Raw genomic sequence first — 18,000 nt, forward strand, 5'->3', positions numbered from 1 at the left:
CCCCCCCCCCGTAGATTCCCCACATTCCTCAAGCTTATCTTGAAGAATGGCTTGGTGGGCTGAATTAGAAGCTCTCTATTCTGCATGTCAGTGCTGCGTGCACCTTGAAACATCTCTTTAAAAGTCAGGCAACGGTGGATTCACATTCCAAACATGGCCAGAATTCCATAACAGATCTCCCCACCCCCCCTCTGAGATAAAAGCTGGCCATATTAAGAAGATTCTTTGAGCAGGGTTTATTAGACATGCCAACGGGCCTCCCCGAAAGAATGTTTTTACTGAACCAACGTGTATTTCTCATACAACACAACAGCATGATATTCAAATCTGATTCAATTTAACTTTTATGATCAACTTTCTTAATACTGCATTTTAATTTAAAAGAAGTCAGTACAGTCAGTCAGCATTAACAAAACAGTGAAATAGATGGGTGTGTAATGTGCCTTTATTCCACAGAAACTCCTGGGAGTCTCCCAGGCTGAGATTAGACAGAAATGCCAGGACAGGGTGAAGGAGCTAGAGGAACTGAAGACTGCTGTGGATTCATTGAAGGTAAGATTCAAAATGTTGAGAATATCCATACTCTTGACGAAGGTCCAGAGGGACCGAAACATTCTTTAATAAATGGTGATGCAGTGTGCAGGATGTCTTGTCTTTCCATGCCAAAGAGAGACGTTGCTGTAAGATGTTTACTACAGCTGTGTCTTGTGTCCCGGTGCTCTGTCCAGAACTCGGCCCAGAGAGCCATGGTGGACAGCCAGAAGATGTTTGAGGACATGATCCGCTCCATTGAGAGGATGAGGTCCGAGGTGACCAAGCTGATTGGGATCAACGAGAAGGCCGCTTTCAACCAGTCCGAGGCGCTGATCGAGCGACTGGAACAAGAGATCGATGAACTGAAGAAAAAGGAGACCGGCCTCAAGCAGCTGTACAGCACCGAGGACCACATCCACTTCCTGCAGGTAGCATAACTGTTTAATGGGAAATCCATTCTGACCTGGGCCTACAGCGTGAAGTAATTACCATATGGGCAATACATTTCGGAGGGAAATATTGTACTTTTTGCTCCACTACATTTATTTGATCAATTGAGTTACTAGTTACTTTAAAGATTCAAATTATGAATACAACATATTATCAAAAGATAGGCTATATTATTAAACTTTTACTTGAGTAAGGTTTTAAGTGCAGTACTTTTACTAGTAACACATTATTTCTACTCTATGGTATTACCACTTTTACTTGAGTAAATGATCTGAGTACTTCTTCCACCTCTGAGTGGGTGTGGTTGTTGATCAGCCTACGTGTTCATCATCACAATGACAGTGTAACGACATGTTCCACATGTACTGTGCAGGATCATTTTTGGGCGTGAGCATTTCTCAACAAGCAGCTGAAGAGGCGTCAGTAGCATGACTTCATGTGAAGGGAAATATGGAGGGCCAAAAAGTGTTTCACTATGAATCTACTATGAAGCGATGTGTTTAAAACCATGCTCCATGTGGAGAAGTACATGTGGTCACCTCTGTATGTTACTCAGATGGTTTCATGTTGATGTACAGTATATTCATCCTTATCACGACACTATTCTTTTGCCATCAGAACTTCAACTACCTGTGCACCCCCACGGATGACAGCTTCATACCGAAAGTGGTGTTGAACCCTGACTTCTCCTTCGGGGCTGTTAGGAAAGCTGTGAGCGAGATCAAGGAGCGCCTGGAGGAGTTTGGCAAAGAGGAGCTGCTCAAGATCTCCAAGTCAGGTGGGACCGTAGCATCCGAAACACAAGACTTCTACAGTAATCGCGCAATTTACTAAATATGAATGTGTTCTGTCTTCTAGTGAATGAGGTCCCAGTGTACACTACGGAGAGTCGAACACTGGACAGAAGGAGCAGAGGTGAGCGCTGTCATGTCCTTTAGTAATATAACCCTTGTGTTGTCCTCCCGGGTCAAAAACAGACAACAATTTGACATTTTTGTCACTTTTTCAGACTTTTTATAGTTTTCACTAACACCACCTTAATAGTTTTACAGTTCCTTTTGGAATTCATGGTCAATAACCTCATTTACATAGAATTATACAACAGGAGAGTTAAGCCTGAAGGAGGTCCATTATTATTGAGGTTGATAATGTAGTCGCCATTAATTGCCGAAGGCAAAACACAAAGTGAATGAATCATAGAGTCTTTAGTTAAAAACACATAACACACAAAAAGAACTAAAGGCATGTGAGTGGGGGTGTGTGCAGGTCACATTGACTTAACACACTGCTTCTTTATGTGCAGGTAAAGAAGTGGTGGACAACACTCCTCCAGAGCCAAAGAGCAGAGCCGATTTTGTAAAATGTGAGTACCTGGTGCACCTGAAATATGACAACTCAACTCACTTTAGTTGAACACAATTCTGTAACTAAATGCATACTGTGTGATGTTTCTCCCCCAGACTTCTGCCAGCTGAAGCTGGATTCTAACACCGCCTACAAGGAGCTGTACGTCTCAGACAACAACAGGAAAGTCATCCGCACCAGGGACCTGCAGCCCTACGCAGACAGCCCAGAGAGGTTCGACAGCTTCGCCCAGGTGCTGTGCCGGGAGGCCCTGTCGGGGGGGCGCTTCTACTGGGAGATCGAGTGGAGTGGGGAGTTCTCCATCGGAGTGGCCTACAAGAGCATCAGCCGGAAGGGCAAAGGCTCACTGTGTCTGCTGGGATACAACGACAAATCCTGGAGTCTGCTCTGCTCGGACACGGGTTACTCTGCCTGGCACAACCGGGTGGACAAAGCTGTCAGCGGCCCCCACTCCCCCCGGATAGGCGTGTACCTGGACCACAGCGCTGGTGTGCTGGCGTTTTACAGCATCGGCAACACCATGACCCTGCTGCACAGGTTTCAGACTACGTTTGTTGAGCCCATCTATCCAGGCTTTGGAGTTGGAACCTCAGTCAGGATCTGCAATATCAAGTGAACACTGGTATTTAAGCTCTCGTTTGAAAATCTGGAAATATTTTCCACATGTTACTCATAATACACAGCAATGCTTTTGGAATATATATTTTTGCTACATTTTTAAACTGTACCAAACCACATTCATGAAGTTTGTTTTTGTTTTTAAATGCCCCCTCCCCACCCCCCAATGTGTATAGACTATATATTTTTAACACTACACATCACATATTATATTTTGCATTGTTTTGTCAAAATACATTTTCACTGTAGTTTTATAAAACATTATTGAAATATTACTACATAATCACACAAGTACAATATAAAGTGTTATCGCTTCTGGATCATAACTTCTGGATAATATTATAACAATATTATGTTAATATTATGTCACAATGTGAAAAATGCGAGCTACACCTGTGGTCCCACAGATGCCAACTTCATAAAATAAAATAAAAAAATACACCCTGGGATAACCTGAGATCATTATATGAGGTCATTACATTGTTAGCTCATAGTATTGAATAGTTCATTTAAAATGTATTGCTCCCTTATGATCTTTTATGACTCTTTATACAGTAAGATTCACATTGGTGCATTAACAGGTATTATTATGGTTAACACATTCAAAGGAATATTTCATTGTCACTTCATGTTATGTTTTGATATTATCTGATATTATCATTATCAGTTGCTGAGTTTTTTTTCACTTGAACTAACCCCTATTATTTAATTTGTATGTATGTTTACTTATATAAAAACAGAATATAATTGATGTCAAAAAAAGACTTTGTTTTGTAACAAAATTATTTCATTGATAGTAAATAAAGAGCTGTGAATGAATTGATTTTTGTGTTTTTGAGATTATTTATCTATTTCTACATTAAAAACCCAGGCGTTGTTATTTCTATATTGCCAAGTTAAAGGTTTATTAGATTAGAAGTATATGCAAATACTTAATCTGCATGATGTCAGTTTGAATGAGAACATAGAGCTCATTGTTTGATTCCTTTTATTTGTGCTTTCACAAAGGCAAGTTCTAAAAGTACCTGTATCAGGAATATCATTTGGCCTTTGGAAGATTTAACTGGAATGTGAACCTTTCAACATATACACATTTTTCCATGTATCTGAATAACCACAACGCTGCTCTGAACAGACAGCAGCAGCACCGACCCTACTGAAGCACCGACGGTACCAACAGCCCCCTCTGCTGGGGGATTACAGGAAGTGAACTGAAAGGAAGATGACCAGTGACCAAGGGTAAAGTCATCATTACAGTTTGTCTCAGATCAGAATGAACCGCAACCAGAGGTCGACTAGTCAACAGATACACTCTGTATACTTCATACAGTTCAACAGCAAAATGATCATAGAGTTGAATCAACACCTCTACAGTTTCAACCAAATCTGTACATTAGGATTTAATATAGGACTGATGTGTTGGACAGTTTTAGTTTGGGACACCTAATAAACAGCTGAGACTAACTAAGTAATAATTGTTAGCCTGCTCTTAAAAGTCCCCGTTGTACAAAACAAACACACTATCTACTGCTGGACTTTGTCCTACAGCTCCAGTTCAAAACTCCAAAAGAAAAATGGTGCATTTTAGAATGTTGTGTTTACTTGTTAAGAGATCCCCCTTTCCCCGTTCCTGTCTATCACCAGCTAATAAAAAGTAATAAAGATATAAGGCGGGGTGTGCCGGGGTTTCTGGGGTCAGGCCTAGCTCCGGGACACGTTGGTATACTGAGTGTGTGTCAGGACTGCTCCCCCTTCCCTCTCGCTCACCTGTACCTGCACATCAGCAGGCTGCTGTAGGACCCTGGTTCCCCACACTCATCACATGCTGCAGGTTGGATGGCGATCCAAAAATATAAAATGAAGCTGCAACACTGTTCTGTTTGTATCTTCAAAGCTGCTTAATGTCAGAAAAAATTACATTCACTTTAGATCCATTTTAACAAAATGCTTCAGATATTTCTGCACTTATGGACATTAAGACAGAAATATAATGTATATGCGGGATGACTCCCACAAGGAAATTGAATTCCAGCGGCAGATTGCAGCAGCTTACAAAACACTTAAATAGAAAATAAGAGGTATAAAAATACAGTATAGAAAAAAACTGTATGAAAATAACATTAGCAATAAACTTTTAGCTATAAAAAAAAAGACCTTTAGCATAAATTATAAATTAACAGTTAAAAGCAGTTAGAGTGTCCAGGTATGTATGTGAGTAGATTAACTTCTTCATTGCACAGCGAACCCCCCCACCCCACCCCCCGCCCTGTGTCTTCCTGTCCAGGTGGCTGGTGTGTTGTCCAGTCACAGCCCGAGGTCTTTGTATGATTGTAAGGCCTCCACCTCAACTCCCTCTAGCAGGACTGGTCGTGGTCTTGGTCCGAACCCCCCAAAGTCAATGACCAGCTCCTTCATCTTACAGGTTAGTGCAACACCAGAGAGCAAAGTCCCCCCCCACACTCCGACACTCCTCCTCCCTGTCACCCAATACACCCAACGATGGCTGTGTCATTGGCATACTTCTGTAGGCCTATGTGACACAGCTCTGAAGTGTACAGGGTGAAGAGGGCCCAGCACCATGCCCTGGGGGGCTCCAGTGCAGCTGACCAGTGTCAGACATGATGTCCTGCGGCCTGTCAGTGAGGTAATCCTACATTACACATACATACAATGTACTGTTAGAATTGTCTAACAGCAGCTCATACACACCAACGTGCATCTAAAACCAACTTCTTATATATGCATTCATCTTTGGGTGTAAATATCTAAAATAGTTTGTCACTGCATGTTTAAGACAAGTACAAATCCAATAAAGTCATTAAGGAAGTGATATGGGACACATTCAAGTAAGAGGGCCAGAAAATTATGTGGTTTATTCATGTATCTATGGTTTGCAAAGCAGGAACAATTGTTTCTATTTTTTTGTTCTATGCATACTGTTCCATAAAGTAAAAGGAACTGGCATAATGATGACACCATTTAGCTATGAGCCTGTTTCCTAAAAAAAACAAAACGTTTTAAAAACTTTAAGTTATTCTGGCTGATTAGATCTCTACCCAGGACACGGTGGACGTATAAAGACTGATTTATTGACATCTTCCTAGGCCTCCTATCAGTGTAGTCCATGTGACAGAGAAGGACAAGTGAGACCTTTATTATTCTGACTGTTAGATTATTCTGGACCTAATAACTTCCCATCAGCCCACATTCAACCTGAGCAGGTCTGATTAGCCAGCATAACGGAAAACACCTGTGAGGGTGTTCAGAGGCTTTAACAGGAAAAGCTCAGGTGTTAGTCATTCCAATAATGATGTCTCCGTTGTCCCACAACGAGCCAGCACCCCTAAATAAATACCAAGCTGTTTGTCCGACAGCGAGCCAGCACCCCCAATACCAAGCTCCAACACATTTATTCATTTCTACACACCATATTTAATAACGGAGCATAATATGGTAGTCTGGTTAAAATACAAAAATCCTATAATGTAATCCGGGCTGTACAGTAATTGCAGCTAGGACTATTTTGTTCACCACCCACACCACCACACACACACACACACACACACACACACACACAACACACACACACACACACACACACACCCACCCACACACACACCACCACACACACACACACACACACACCACACACACACACACACACACACACCACACACACACACCACACACAACACACACACACACACACACACACACAACCCACACACACACACACACACCCCACACACACCACACACAACACACCACACACACACCACACACACACACCCACACCAACACACACAAAAAACACACACACACACACAACACAACCACACACACACACACACAAACACACACACACACACACACACACACCCCCACACACACCACACACACACACACACACACAGGCACCTATTTCCATCAGCCGGATGCTTACATTTGTAGAATACATGCATGGTACACAAAAATCAAGGAATCAGAAAACGAGCCTTGCTTTTTGTTTTTTAACAATAGACATCTGTTTATTGGTTCCCCGGTTTCTTACAGGAACGTACAACGCTCAAACGAAGAAAAGAATAGTATGACAGTCCAAATTTCAGACAGCATAGCCCACGATGCCCCCTTTGCCGATGCACTCTCCGATGTAGAACCACATCAACACTTCAGTGGCCACCAGTCCGTTCCTTACAGCATCCTGGGAGGAAAAACACCGTTTAGATCAGATTCTGGAGAACTGTATCGAGGTAGAGCTAGGCAATGTGGACAAAAATCAAATTTCACAAGATTTGGGACAAAACACCTCGATATAGATACTGTAGGGTTGACTATTGGTGCTTTCACAACGAGATTTTTGACAAATACTTATCAGTAATGTAGATATAATGACTAAGTGGGTAAAGGCAAATAATAAAAACAGCTAGAATAATCTTATAAATTAAGAAAATTACATCACTTTACTGTACCGCAGCCTTTAAAAAAAACAGGTAAAGACAACACTTATACCATATTACAATATAATGATATCCAAAATCTAAGACGATATCTAATCTTGTATCATGATATGGATGTATTGCCCAGCCCTTTATCAAGTCTTTTCATTGTGGATGGAGTTATTTTGTACAGCAGACAATGAAATGAGAATACTGATGAATGCAACTCACTTTTAGCATGCAATGATTATTCAACAATTACTTTGCCATGTTCTGATATTTAAAAACATTTTACCCAGTCCCTGAAGTTTATGACCTGTCCTATTAGAGGTTTCATATGTTCATTTTGACATTTGTGTCAATAATGGATTAATATGTGCTGTTGCAGAAACCTGCAAATGACAAAATAAATTTTTAAATTCCCTTCATCATTGACAGCGACCAATGATTCTGATTACATAACCTCCCCTCGAGTACTATTCTACACATAAACCCATAGATGTAATTTATAGAGGGGTGGGGGGGTTACAACCCCCCAATAATCAAAACTGGTCAGTGCAACCTACCCCAAAAACCCATTATAAATTGCTTTACATAATTAAGGCATTTGCACCATATATTTATGCATAAAAGGCACATTGTTGCAGAAAAACAGCTTTTTTGAAGCTTTATATATTTATATGTGTAAATAATTGCGGCTGATTTTGCCCATATTTTGTGAGCTGTACAGCTGTGACTACACTCGTATCAAACCTCTAAATGTTTAATTTGTAACAAAGCTTATAAAAACAATCAGAGAGGCATGTGACAGACACTTAAAAATATATTTTTAAAATTCAAATCACATTTCTTAGTGGTGGCATCACTGGATATCTAACAACTTTGGCACATAAAACTAGATTCATTTGCATGGTTTTGCCATCAAAGTGAACCTTTTAAGATGAAGGACATCTTGGTCACCAACTGCATATTTGTGAAACAGTTTGCGGGGAGTCAAACCTTAACGACAACTTAGTCTTCAACATTTCTCCTATTTTATCACGATATCAGAACTGTCCCCTTCTTGCTTGTTTTCATGTATCATACAGCTCCCACAGCCCAGTGTGTGCGGTCAGTTACTCTAGAGCAGCTCTGGGAACCTGAGGTCTGGACTACGAAGCAAGATTTGGCTTTGAGGAGGTAACTTCAGGTTCAACCCAGGGTTTTCTGTATCACAACGGTGGATCACTTGTTATAGGGTTAAATCGCCGTGGTAACTTATGCTTAACAGCTGACCTGGTTGGGAGCAGGTTATGTTGGAGATTAGAGATCAACCGGTGTGTTGTGTTACTGAGTGGCCAATCAGCACTCGGTTGATAACGGCATCGCAGTTCTTAGATCAGCTGGAGCTCGGTGCGCTCATTAAAGTTAAAACATTTAGAGACCGACTACATTCCCTGATGGGTATTTTTATGAAAGATATAGATTTTCAGCAGAGGGAATAACATATAGGCTATGTGTTGGGTTCTTGAGCCGTTTGTTGCCAATGTCCACATTGGTTTGAATTATGTTTTTTTATAGTTTTTATTTGCTCTCACGATCGCGTTCCACAGCCAGGGTAGCAACTGAAATAAAAGGCTAAAGCAACGACGGTTTATGGAAAAAAAACAAGTGTAATTATGGTCAGATCTTGTGCGGGACTGATGGAAAAGTGATATTGATAAGCGTAGGTAATTTGTTCATTTATAGCGTCGGGTATTTTTTTTTTTGTGCCAACCTTCATGCCTATTTCAGGAAGCAGCGACTGTAATGGAGCTCTGGTAGATGTTTGTGATTGGTCACGCTGTGCAAACACCGCCTCTTTTATGTGAACAAGCCCGCCACTGATTGGACACCCTGGGTTGACTGAACTAGTCGTTAACCCCCGTCGTGACACTGTGGGGCCGCGGCGTTGTTAGGTTAGGTGAAGCCCGGTAACTGAAATAAATCCAGGACATGTTGATCTTGCTTGGCAGTACCGGCCTCTGCTCTCAAAATCAAATAGGTTGAAGGGGAAAATATTTTCTGGGAAAAACACGTTCTTGGTCTAAAGATATAAGCAAATTGTTTTGTAACTATGGATTTGGTGAGTTGTTATTAAAAACTGATAATGGTTTGTTTAAAGAATCTGTGTTTGCTAAAGACAGAGCAGTGGGCCGACGATATGTGGCCTAAGCCAAAATTGCTTCTTTTTTTTATGATAAAACCAGAATTTATGTGCCGAGTTGAGATCTGGTGTTGAAATAGGACAATATGTTAATGTAGAAAAAGAAAAACTGATATGTCCCATGAGTTGTTTGAATAAATTCCATTTTTTTTTCTACTGTCCTTTTTATTGTGAACAGTGTGACTCATATTAATAAATGCTCAAAGATTGAGATGGCTGTTCACATGCAAAATGATAGAATGCCTGGGAGAAGAGGAATAAAGCTATTTGTGAATGAAATCAACCTAAAACCAAGTATGGCAAATCACCATTAGTTTAATAAATACTTGAAACATTTTTGCAAATCATTGTAGAGTCATCATATAGATAAATAGTTAAATATACAGACAGATGTGTCTGGCAATAACACACGTACCTTCACTGTGGTTTGACCCAGACGTCCTGACTGGACACCCTTGATGAGGTTTGTGGCCCCCTCGATGGCCTTGGGGATCTCGGCAGGGGAAGGGGGGACAAGCTCGACACGGGCATAGTACCAGAAGGTTGCTAGCCGAGGTTTGGAGTAGGTGACAGCGGCTACGAGAAAAGAAATAGTGACATTACGAGTCTGGGCTAAAGTTAGCTGCAGGGCTCACTGCATGTTGGTAGGTAGCTTTAGCCACTTTAGCTAACTGTATAGTGTATGCTTTAGTGTTAACTATACAAATCACGAGTAGCAGCTAGCTAAAATAGCTTAGTAAGACAAATGAAAGAAACATGAAAGAAACAGCCGCTGTTTTCTGCGCCGAATAGCATTAGCATTAGCTAGCTAATGTAACATCCACTTCACTCAACGGTCGGCTGGTCCTCAGTGACAGAAGCGGCCGACGCAACGTTCCGTCTTGTCAATAAAGATACAGCCTGCGTTTCAGAAACCCTGTTATTCGATACGTAATTAATAACACAATAAATGTACTTACCGCCGAGCAGGGTAGGGACTTTAGCGACCAGTTTTTGCACTGCCTGTGCCATGTTGAAGTGTTCTGTCGACGCTAAGTGCACCTCCGTTTCCTGCTAGCCGACTGAATGTCACCTCCAGGAGAAGGACCCCTCACAGCAGACCACACAACTGCCTGTACAGAAATAGCCTGCTCTTCTATTCTTATCAATGATAATTATGGTTTAACATTATGACAATGTAGGCTACTCAATTGAACCTTTCCAGAATTTCCATAAAATTGGATTCTCGCGTCCTCTATAATGTTTAACATTACAGTCCAGTAACAGAATTAAAAAATATTCTGATAGCGCAGTGTTAATGAACCACATGTGTGCCATATGGCCAATAGAGGGTGCAGTGATCCGCGTTATTGCCCATCAGATCTCAAATTAGGCAGGATCTCAACACTGCCGAACAGTATCACAGTCAATTAGACTCAGATAAGTTACATGAAAATCTTGAGAAAAGGTTACATGAATCCTGCTGAAATACTTATTGTGAAAACCACCACTGTCTAGAAATAGAAACAGTGTGTCATGCATTCATTATTTTCAAGTGGCTTTTTTTCTTAAGTTCAACATGGCAAATGGTTAGTAAATATCTAGAAATATAAGTAAGTTTATAAGCTGGAGCTGCTGCCCTCACAACCCGATACCAGACCAGCGGATGAAGAAGAATGGATGGACAAGGAAGTTTAAACTAAAAAATATCGCACAACATACAGATGTTTTCCCATGCTACTTTATTTGCTGTCAGCTACACGTTCAATAAACAGCCTACACTCTCTGCAGCAACAGACATTTTATAGATTTTATACATCATAGCCTCCGTTCTACCTAAAACAAGACAATTATCACTTTTATATAACATTAAAGAGCCAAGACAGGGTTTTTTTATTCATCACAAATACATTAAAATACTTTCCAAATGTGTTTCTGATTCCACAAAGCCACTGGTTTTCATTACTTATTAGTACAATAATACGTTTAGCATTTAGAGATTATGGTCCTTCAAGATGTGTGATGAGAATTTGATTTATTCTGGATTTTATCTCATAGAGATTGAATGTGGCGATTGTTGGCTGAATGTTCTACTGTCCATCACTGGAGGTATTATACGGTACCAAAAGACATTACATCATTACATGTTACAATATTGTGGTTTGTACAACTGACACTGTTACAGTTTCATTTAGCTTATTGTATCTGTTTCATATTTTGGATTCCTTTGTGAAACCCTTGTATTAGATAGAAGCAATATTGGACAATAAAATAATAACAACAGGCAAAAGTGTTTCTTGTTCAGCTCAGAATTCTCGTCAGTGGACACATGGGAGGGGGGAATGTCTTTGTTGCTCACAAAACCGATATCTCATAATTGTCTTCCTCCTGCTGAGAGACAAACAAGAAAATATGGTAAATATTCTGGTCACTGATGAAATGATAAATATGCAAACACATTATGTAGTGGAGATTTTGACCTCTCTGTCAGGGATTTCTCTAGTAGGTGTGTCAATCTGCTTCTTCTTGTTGTAGCCAGTCTTATCCATGACTAGCAAGGAAAGAAAATGTCCTTTTTCCTCCAAAAGCACATTGACCTCCTCCAGGGACTTCTCCTCCACATTTTGTCCATTGACTTCTATCAGCACATCCCCCACACATAATCCTGCACTCTGCCCAGGGCCCCCAAACGCCACCTGAAGAAAAAAAGCAGAATCTGATACCACATTTTGCAAAGAGTAATAACTTCAATAATATCCGGGCCTGCACTATTCTTGTTCTGCTTACCTCAGTAACAAGGTCATGTTACTTAAGTGCAATGCAGTATTTCATCCCCACCTGGCTGATGAAGGTCCCAGGACTCTGTGGAACACAGCCCAGGTTAAAGCCGAACCCCAAAGGGCCTTTGTGGAGAGTGCAGTGCCTGGGCTTGTGCAAGCCATCTATGTCCTTTTGTGGGGACTGCTCAGCTGCAGAGGCTGATGTGCTGTTCTCGTTTTCTCTCTCAACATCCCCATCCTCACAGAAGAGAAGAGGTGAAAGACCCAACTGCAGAAACAAAATAAAGCAAGGGAAAAACTGTAAACACTGATCTTTACCTGGTTCTTACTTATGTTCAGATATGGCTTCCAAATATTTTTTTCTTCATCTTCGCTTTTAAAAAGATAAAACTATAACATTTAGATTTTTGTTCATCTTGGACCACGTTACAGTGAGCGCCATCAGATAAATAAAAAATAGTGTTTCGGAAAAGAGATGTATCCAGTAAGATGCCCACCCGGCTGTAAAACTCCAGCCCCTGGAGAGTGATGGTGGTGAGGGAGACCTGTTGTCCACTCTGTCTCACTCTGTCCACAATCTCCTCATGCTTCAGGGACACCACTGACTCTCCATTGACCTCCAGCAGCAGCTCTCCGTCCCGCATACCTGCCCTCTCTGCTGGACTGCCACTGTCCATCTCACGCAGAACATGAACTAGTATTGAAAAAAATACACAAATATGTAAATCAAACGCTAAATTCTAGAGCGCTTGTGTTTGACTTTTGCACTCTATTTGTCCTCTCACATGTGCGTCCTGATGGCGCCTTCTCCAGCCGAAGGAAGAAGCCGTACCCCGACGGCCCCGACACCAGGTGGAGTTTTCTGGCTCTGTGGGGAAGGTTATGTGGAACAGCCATGGTGGGCAGGATGGGCATCCTCTGTCGCATGTATTCCTTCTCACTCTCACTGTCGATCACTAGGATAGTGATGTGATCGCCACATTTTTTCATCTACAGCAAAACATTATTTATTAGTCAATTCAATTTTATTGATAGTATCAATTCATAACAAGAGTTATCTCCAGACACTTTACAGATAGAGTAGGTCTAGACCACATAATTTACAAGGAGCCAACAGTTCTAGTAGTTCCCTCCAGAGCAAGCAACTGTGGCGAGGAACAACTCGTTTTAGTAAGAAACCTGGGTCAGACCCAGGCTCTTGGTAGGCGAAGTCTGAAGACCGGTTGGAATTGAGATGAAATGAATTTATTACTGCTATAGCGCGAGGGCTGGACATAATAACTTCAATCTTGTAATTGTAAAAATCTTTTAATAACCAGTTTCAGAGTACAAAGTACAGTAAAAGAGTTGTGACTTTAATTTGTTCACGTTGACTTCGTACCATCCTGCTGAGTGCGGAGTGCGTGAGATCGGACACTGTTGCCCCATCCATCCACACCAGGTGATCTCCCTTACACACCCCGGCCTTTTCAGCTGCACCTCCTGTAACCAGGCTCACAGAGAAGCGCCCTTTCTTTCCTGCCGAGCAGAAACAAGAGGAGCAACTAAATGACACTGCACAGACTTCAACTCAACGCCCTTCCTATGGACATCTAATCTCGAACCTTGGACTATTTGTGATAAACCAGTGTTACCTTCCAGAGGGGTGAAGCTGATGCCCAGGCTGGAGACAGGATTTTTGGTGATGTGGCAGAGTCTGGGTGCTTTGCAGCCCTCCCCAGTGTATGCTCTGGCCAGACGTCGGAGGTCTTGACCTCGGGACACCGCCTGCTCATACTCCTCCCCATTCAACACCAATAAACACAGCTGGTGTCCACTTAGCTTTATCTTCCTAGACACCTGAATCATTAACAAGGGAAAGTTAGAATCCCATCAGCCCCGTCAGTTATAATGCCATTTGGAAGCTCATCTTACCTCATGGTGAGGAACATCGTCAACATAGCAGTTGTTGACTTCCAGGAGCCTGTCTCCATCTTGAAGGCCACTGCACCCCCCCACCCCTCCTGGCACTACATTTCTGATTATGTGACCCTGACGCCCCCTCTCCACCCGCAGATGGTAGCCAAAAGATTCCCCTTCTTCTCGTTTTAGGACACACAGACGTGGGCTGGGTGTGGATGCAGAGTCTGAGCCAGGAAGAGACAGGAAAGTGCTGTCATACCTTCTAATAGATGTTCCTCATGGTCTGGTACACAGAACAGAATCACCATAGAAACGTGTATGCAAAGATACCTGCGTCTTCTGTGATGACCATCACTGGGTTGTCTACTCCTTCTTTAGGATTAAATGTAAATTTTCTGCAAACGGATGGATGAGAGACATTGGACTTTAGGATTAAGTTACACATTAAATGACTATTAAATGTGATAAATTGATAGGTAGCCTGATGGAAAAAGGAAAAAAAGAAATTTAATCTGCAGTATTCTCTAAATTTAAAGTTCAAGCAGATCTTTTTTGTTTTGATGTATTTTTCTAAATTTTAATGAAATTGCATTACATTATCTTTTACTGTAGTGGAGATTAGTTGCATGACCTCACCTGTTGTTCTAGTTAGAACAACCTGATTTACAGTAGGCCCTACCTTGGGCCCAAAGTCTCAAAGATTAGAAGGTTCCAAAAGTCAACCTTTCAAACCAAGTCAGTTTGCTCTTTTAAAACTGCTGTCACTCTGTATTTACCAAACATTAGTGTGATAGGTTTGGGGAGACATAGATGTCCAATTCTGTTCTATGCCGTGCCTGATCATGTTGACATTTTTGTTTTAGTAATACAGTGTTCAGTTTGAACTGATGCTGAAATAATGAGGGTATTTCAAAATGTATCAACATTGGTGCAAACAACTAGATGAAAAGCAAACTTACTCTGTCAACCCTATGATTTCCACAGAACCTTGAAAGACAGATATGATGTGAATTTAATAGCTTTCGCAACATAACAATCAGCTAGCGGAATTTGATATACACACATTTCTGTAAATATATACCATATTTACCACAAGTGACATAGTTACCATGTTAATTTTCAATCACCATTGATACCACACAAAATACCACACACACAGATCAGATTTTGCAACACAAACCAGACAGGATCATTAACAGGTATAGAATATGAATCTGAACTTACAGCTCTGTGAACATCCGGTGGTAGTCTACTGTGAAGCATCAGCTTAATGTTAAGATGTGTGTTTGAGCCTTGGATGACATATCTGCTGACTTTCAGCTGAGGCACAATAAAACAGGGTTTGACTTTATGTAATTATCTCTAATCTTTGCCCTCTCGAAATAGGGGAAGGAACTGAGGAACGTTAAGATACCTTAAAGTTGTCCAATAAATATTTATCAGATATAGAATTGAGACCTGACTGGACCTGGCACCTTAGTCAATCAGAATTTGTACATTTGTTCCGCTTACATGGGTATTACAGGGGTATGACTGGCCCAATTACTGAACAATTTATGACTTCATTTTCTTTTCATTCTTTCTTTTCTAATGTGCTGCAGCAGGGATCCGCCCTGTCCTGTTTACCATTTATGTAAATGAAGTGTGAATTGTACACCTTTGCAGAAAATACTGTTATATACTGTGTCAGTGCTTCTGTTCATTTAACAACTCTTAATGTAGTACATTGCAAGATGCACATATTCATATTAAAATGGCATTTAATGGAAGTACTGTAAGTCTATTCCCCAGATGCAAACACATAGAAGACAATCATATATAGCCTACATTTCCACCAACTATTTAATATTGACACCATCACAGAAAACGAACATATTGCTTAATAAATGGCTTAATGTGAAATTTGCATTCAAATATCATGCAGAAACCCTTGATGATAAATGGACTGAAGCGTGGCTTGTTGTTTCCCTCTAAGCTGTAGAGAGAGTTTTGTTGAAGCAACTTTGCTCTCAGATAGGATAATGTGGAACATGCTGCTACCTCCACTCCCTCATTTACCCCTCAGGGTCTTTACTGGTGATAATTATAACCCTCACTGTAATCTGTAGGACCATGTTGGTTGGCCTTTACCTGTCTGAGAGAAGTGATAACTTGTGGCACTTGTTTATCTACATGCCCTGATTGGTACACAGAGACACTACTCAGTCGCTGTCCTGTACGCTGCGTATCTGCTGGGTTCATCATGTCACTGACACTGAGTCCTTGTTTCTGGGACACAGTGTGACACAAAACAAACTGTAGTAACTCGCTGCTCAGATTGAATCCATCCCTCACGTCACATGGACGTGGCTAGCAGCCCCTCTCCTAAATAGCTCATACCACAGGCTCTTCAGTGCAGCTAATGGCTCACTGTTTGCTTTCTCCCACCATAAACCTCCTTTTTGATGTCCTAGGACATAGTGGTCTTCTGTATAGACACACACAAACAAGCTGCTGGAGCTTCATGAGATGAACATTTTGAGTTGTGAATGATCACAGTTAGAAAATATATGTTTTTTGTTGTTTTTAATCTTGGAAGCCAATCCAAACGGATAGATTGAATTTGTTTGGAAAGTTAAGATGGAAATCAAATTTCTATTTAAAATCTACAGTATATGTCCTAGATATAGATATAGACAATGGTTGTTAACACCATTGTCTAAATATGATCTTAAATCCATCTCAGTAGAAAAGAAAGATAGCACAGGCAAAGACCAATGTGAAGCCCTTCTCCATTTTGCTTTAAGCAAATAAAAGAACTGTTCGAGGCAGTTGCAGATGCAGTTAACAAAACCACAGAGCTAAAGGACAGACCCACATGAGAATACTAACAAAAGAACTTCAAGCTCTGCCACAAATGAAGTAACACACTGGGAATCAAACGCTGCCGGTTGGGAAGCCAAAAATGATGGAGAGCAGGTTAAATATCAAATGGCTAAAAGCCATTTAAGCCATCTAAATTTTGATTTCTCAGCATAAATGTGAAACTTATTTCACCACTGAGGGCATCATAAGTGCAGAAGCCAATCAAAACTCACCAGTGGTAGATGTTTACTCCATATTCATATTTTAGCAACACTGCAATTGTATAAACCAGCATTGAGTGTGTTATATTTACTGTAAGCTCCACTGGAGAAACAAAGACTCCTATACAGTCACCAAGGAAAATATTTGTATCATTAACCTGTGGTTATGGGTTCATTCAAACAGCAGAGAGAAGAGTTTTACAGATTATAGATTTTCGTTGTACAGTATATAAATACTCATTGGTTGGGGTTTATCCAAAGAAATAGACTCTGTATTTCACTCTCACTTTGTCAGGCATAAAGTCACAAACACAGCCCTCAGTGGCTGCAAGCAAGCAAGACACACACACACACACACACACAAGCACACACACACGCACACACACAAATTCACGAGCCCCTTTGACGGACCCCATGCAATTGCCTACCTATGCTTTGTGGTAAAACAGCCTATGCATAGAAATACATTGAAAAATTAAAAAAAACATGATATATAGCCTAGATCCAAAAAGGACAACATGAATGACGCAGCTCATTTTAGCCTGGAAAACAGATGTTGAAAGATTTGAATGTGTTACCTGTACTTGATCTCATGTTGTGTCCAGTTCCTGCAGCAGTCAGCCACTCAGAGGGATGGAACAGTGCACAGCAGCCTATGTCCAAACACGAATTCTGACCAGACTCCT

General features: G+C 41.0%; 3 protein-coding genes and 1 long non-coding RNA gene across 6 annotated transcripts in view; 2 read left to right on the plus strand and 2 right to left on the minus strand.

Moving 5' to 3' along the window:
* ftr82 (finTRIM family, member 82) overlaps nucleotides 1–3,119 on the plus strand; it is a 4,878-nt gene extending 1,759 nt beyond the window's left edge. The window contains exons 2-7 of the mRNA XM_032533527.1: nucleotides 457–552; nucleotides 729–962; nucleotides 1,603–1,762; nucleotides 1,843–1,899; nucleotides 2,288–2,347; nucleotides 2,445–3,119. Coding sequence (XP_032389418.1) covers nucleotides 457–552; nucleotides 729–962; nucleotides 1,603–1,762; nucleotides 1,843–1,899; nucleotides 2,288–2,347; nucleotides 2,445–2,965 — 1,128 coding nt within the window. The 3' untranslated portion in view covers nucleotides 2,966–3,119. The remainder of the gene's footprint in view (nucleotides 1–456; nucleotides 553–728; nucleotides 963–1,602; nucleotides 1,763–1,842; nucleotides 1,900–2,287; nucleotides 2,348–2,444) is intronic.
* The window catches only part of LOC116700395 (uncharacterized), a 22,427-nt gene extending 14,701 nt beyond the window's left edge, over nucleotides 1–7,726 (plus strand). Inside the window, exon 3 of the long non-coding RNA XR_004334640.1 lies at nucleotides 7,584–7,726. This is a non-coding gene — a long non-coding RNA (uncharacterized LOC116700395). The remainder of the gene's footprint in view (nucleotides 1–7,583) is intronic.
* On the minus strand, nucleotides 6,969–10,820 carry atp5l (ATP synthase, H+ transporting, mitochondrial F0 complex, subunit g). The gene is made up of 3 exons (XM_032533528.1): nucleotides 10,548–10,820; nucleotides 10,004–10,164; nucleotides 6,969–7,168 (listed from the first exon to the last, which is right to left on the minus strand). The coding sequence occupies exons 1-3, from the start codon at nucleotides 10,597–10,599 to the stop codon at nucleotides 7,070–7,072; spliced, it is 312 nt and encodes a 103-aa protein (XP_032389419.1). The 5' UTR covers nucleotides 10,600–10,820; the 3' UTR covers nucleotides 6,969–7,069.
* A 475-nt stretch (nucleotides 10,821–11,295) lies between these two features.
* On the minus strand, nucleotides 11,296–17,950 carry nherf4b (NHERF family PDZ scaffold protein 4b). Of its 3 annotated transcripts, XM_032534408.1 has the most exons (12): nucleotides 17,893–17,935; nucleotides 15,474–15,569; nucleotides 15,209–15,236; nucleotides 14,580–14,644; nucleotides 14,262–14,473; nucleotides 13,982–14,186; nucleotides 13,729–13,865; nucleotides 13,133–13,337; nucleotides 12,845–13,041; nucleotides 12,406–12,615; nucleotides 12,048–12,263; nucleotides 11,298–11,958 (listed from the first exon to the last, which is right to left on the minus strand). In XM_032534408.1, the coding sequence occupies exons 4-12, from the start codon at nucleotides 14,599–14,601 to the stop codon at nucleotides 11,923–11,925; spliced, it is 1,440 nt and encodes a 479-aa protein (XP_032390299.1). In that variant the 5' UTR covers nucleotides 14,602–14,644; nucleotides 15,209–15,236; nucleotides 15,474–15,569; nucleotides 17,893–17,935; the 3' UTR covers nucleotides 11,298–11,922. The 3 variants fall into 3 exon arrangements, with proteins under 3 accessions (XP_032390298.1, XP_032390297.1, XP_032390299.1); XM_032534407.1 differs by lacking the exon at nucleotides 15,474–15,569 and having other exon boundaries at nucleotides 11,296–11,960; nucleotides 12,095–12,263; nucleotides 17,893–17,950; XM_032534406.1 differs by lacking the exon at nucleotides 15,474–15,569 and having other exon boundaries at nucleotides 11,296–11,955; nucleotides 17,893–17,950.
* Between the last annotated feature and the right edge of the window lie 50 nt (nucleotides 17,951–18,000).

The sequence above is a fragment of the Etheostoma spectabile genome, chromosome 13, assembly GCF_008692095.1.
Source record: "Etheostoma spectabile isolate EspeVRDwgs_2016 chromosome 13, UIUC_Espe_1.0, whole genome shotgun sequence".
NCBI classification, from domain to species: Eukaryota; Metazoa; Chordata; class Actinopteri; order Perciformes; family Percidae; genus Etheostoma; species Etheostoma spectabile.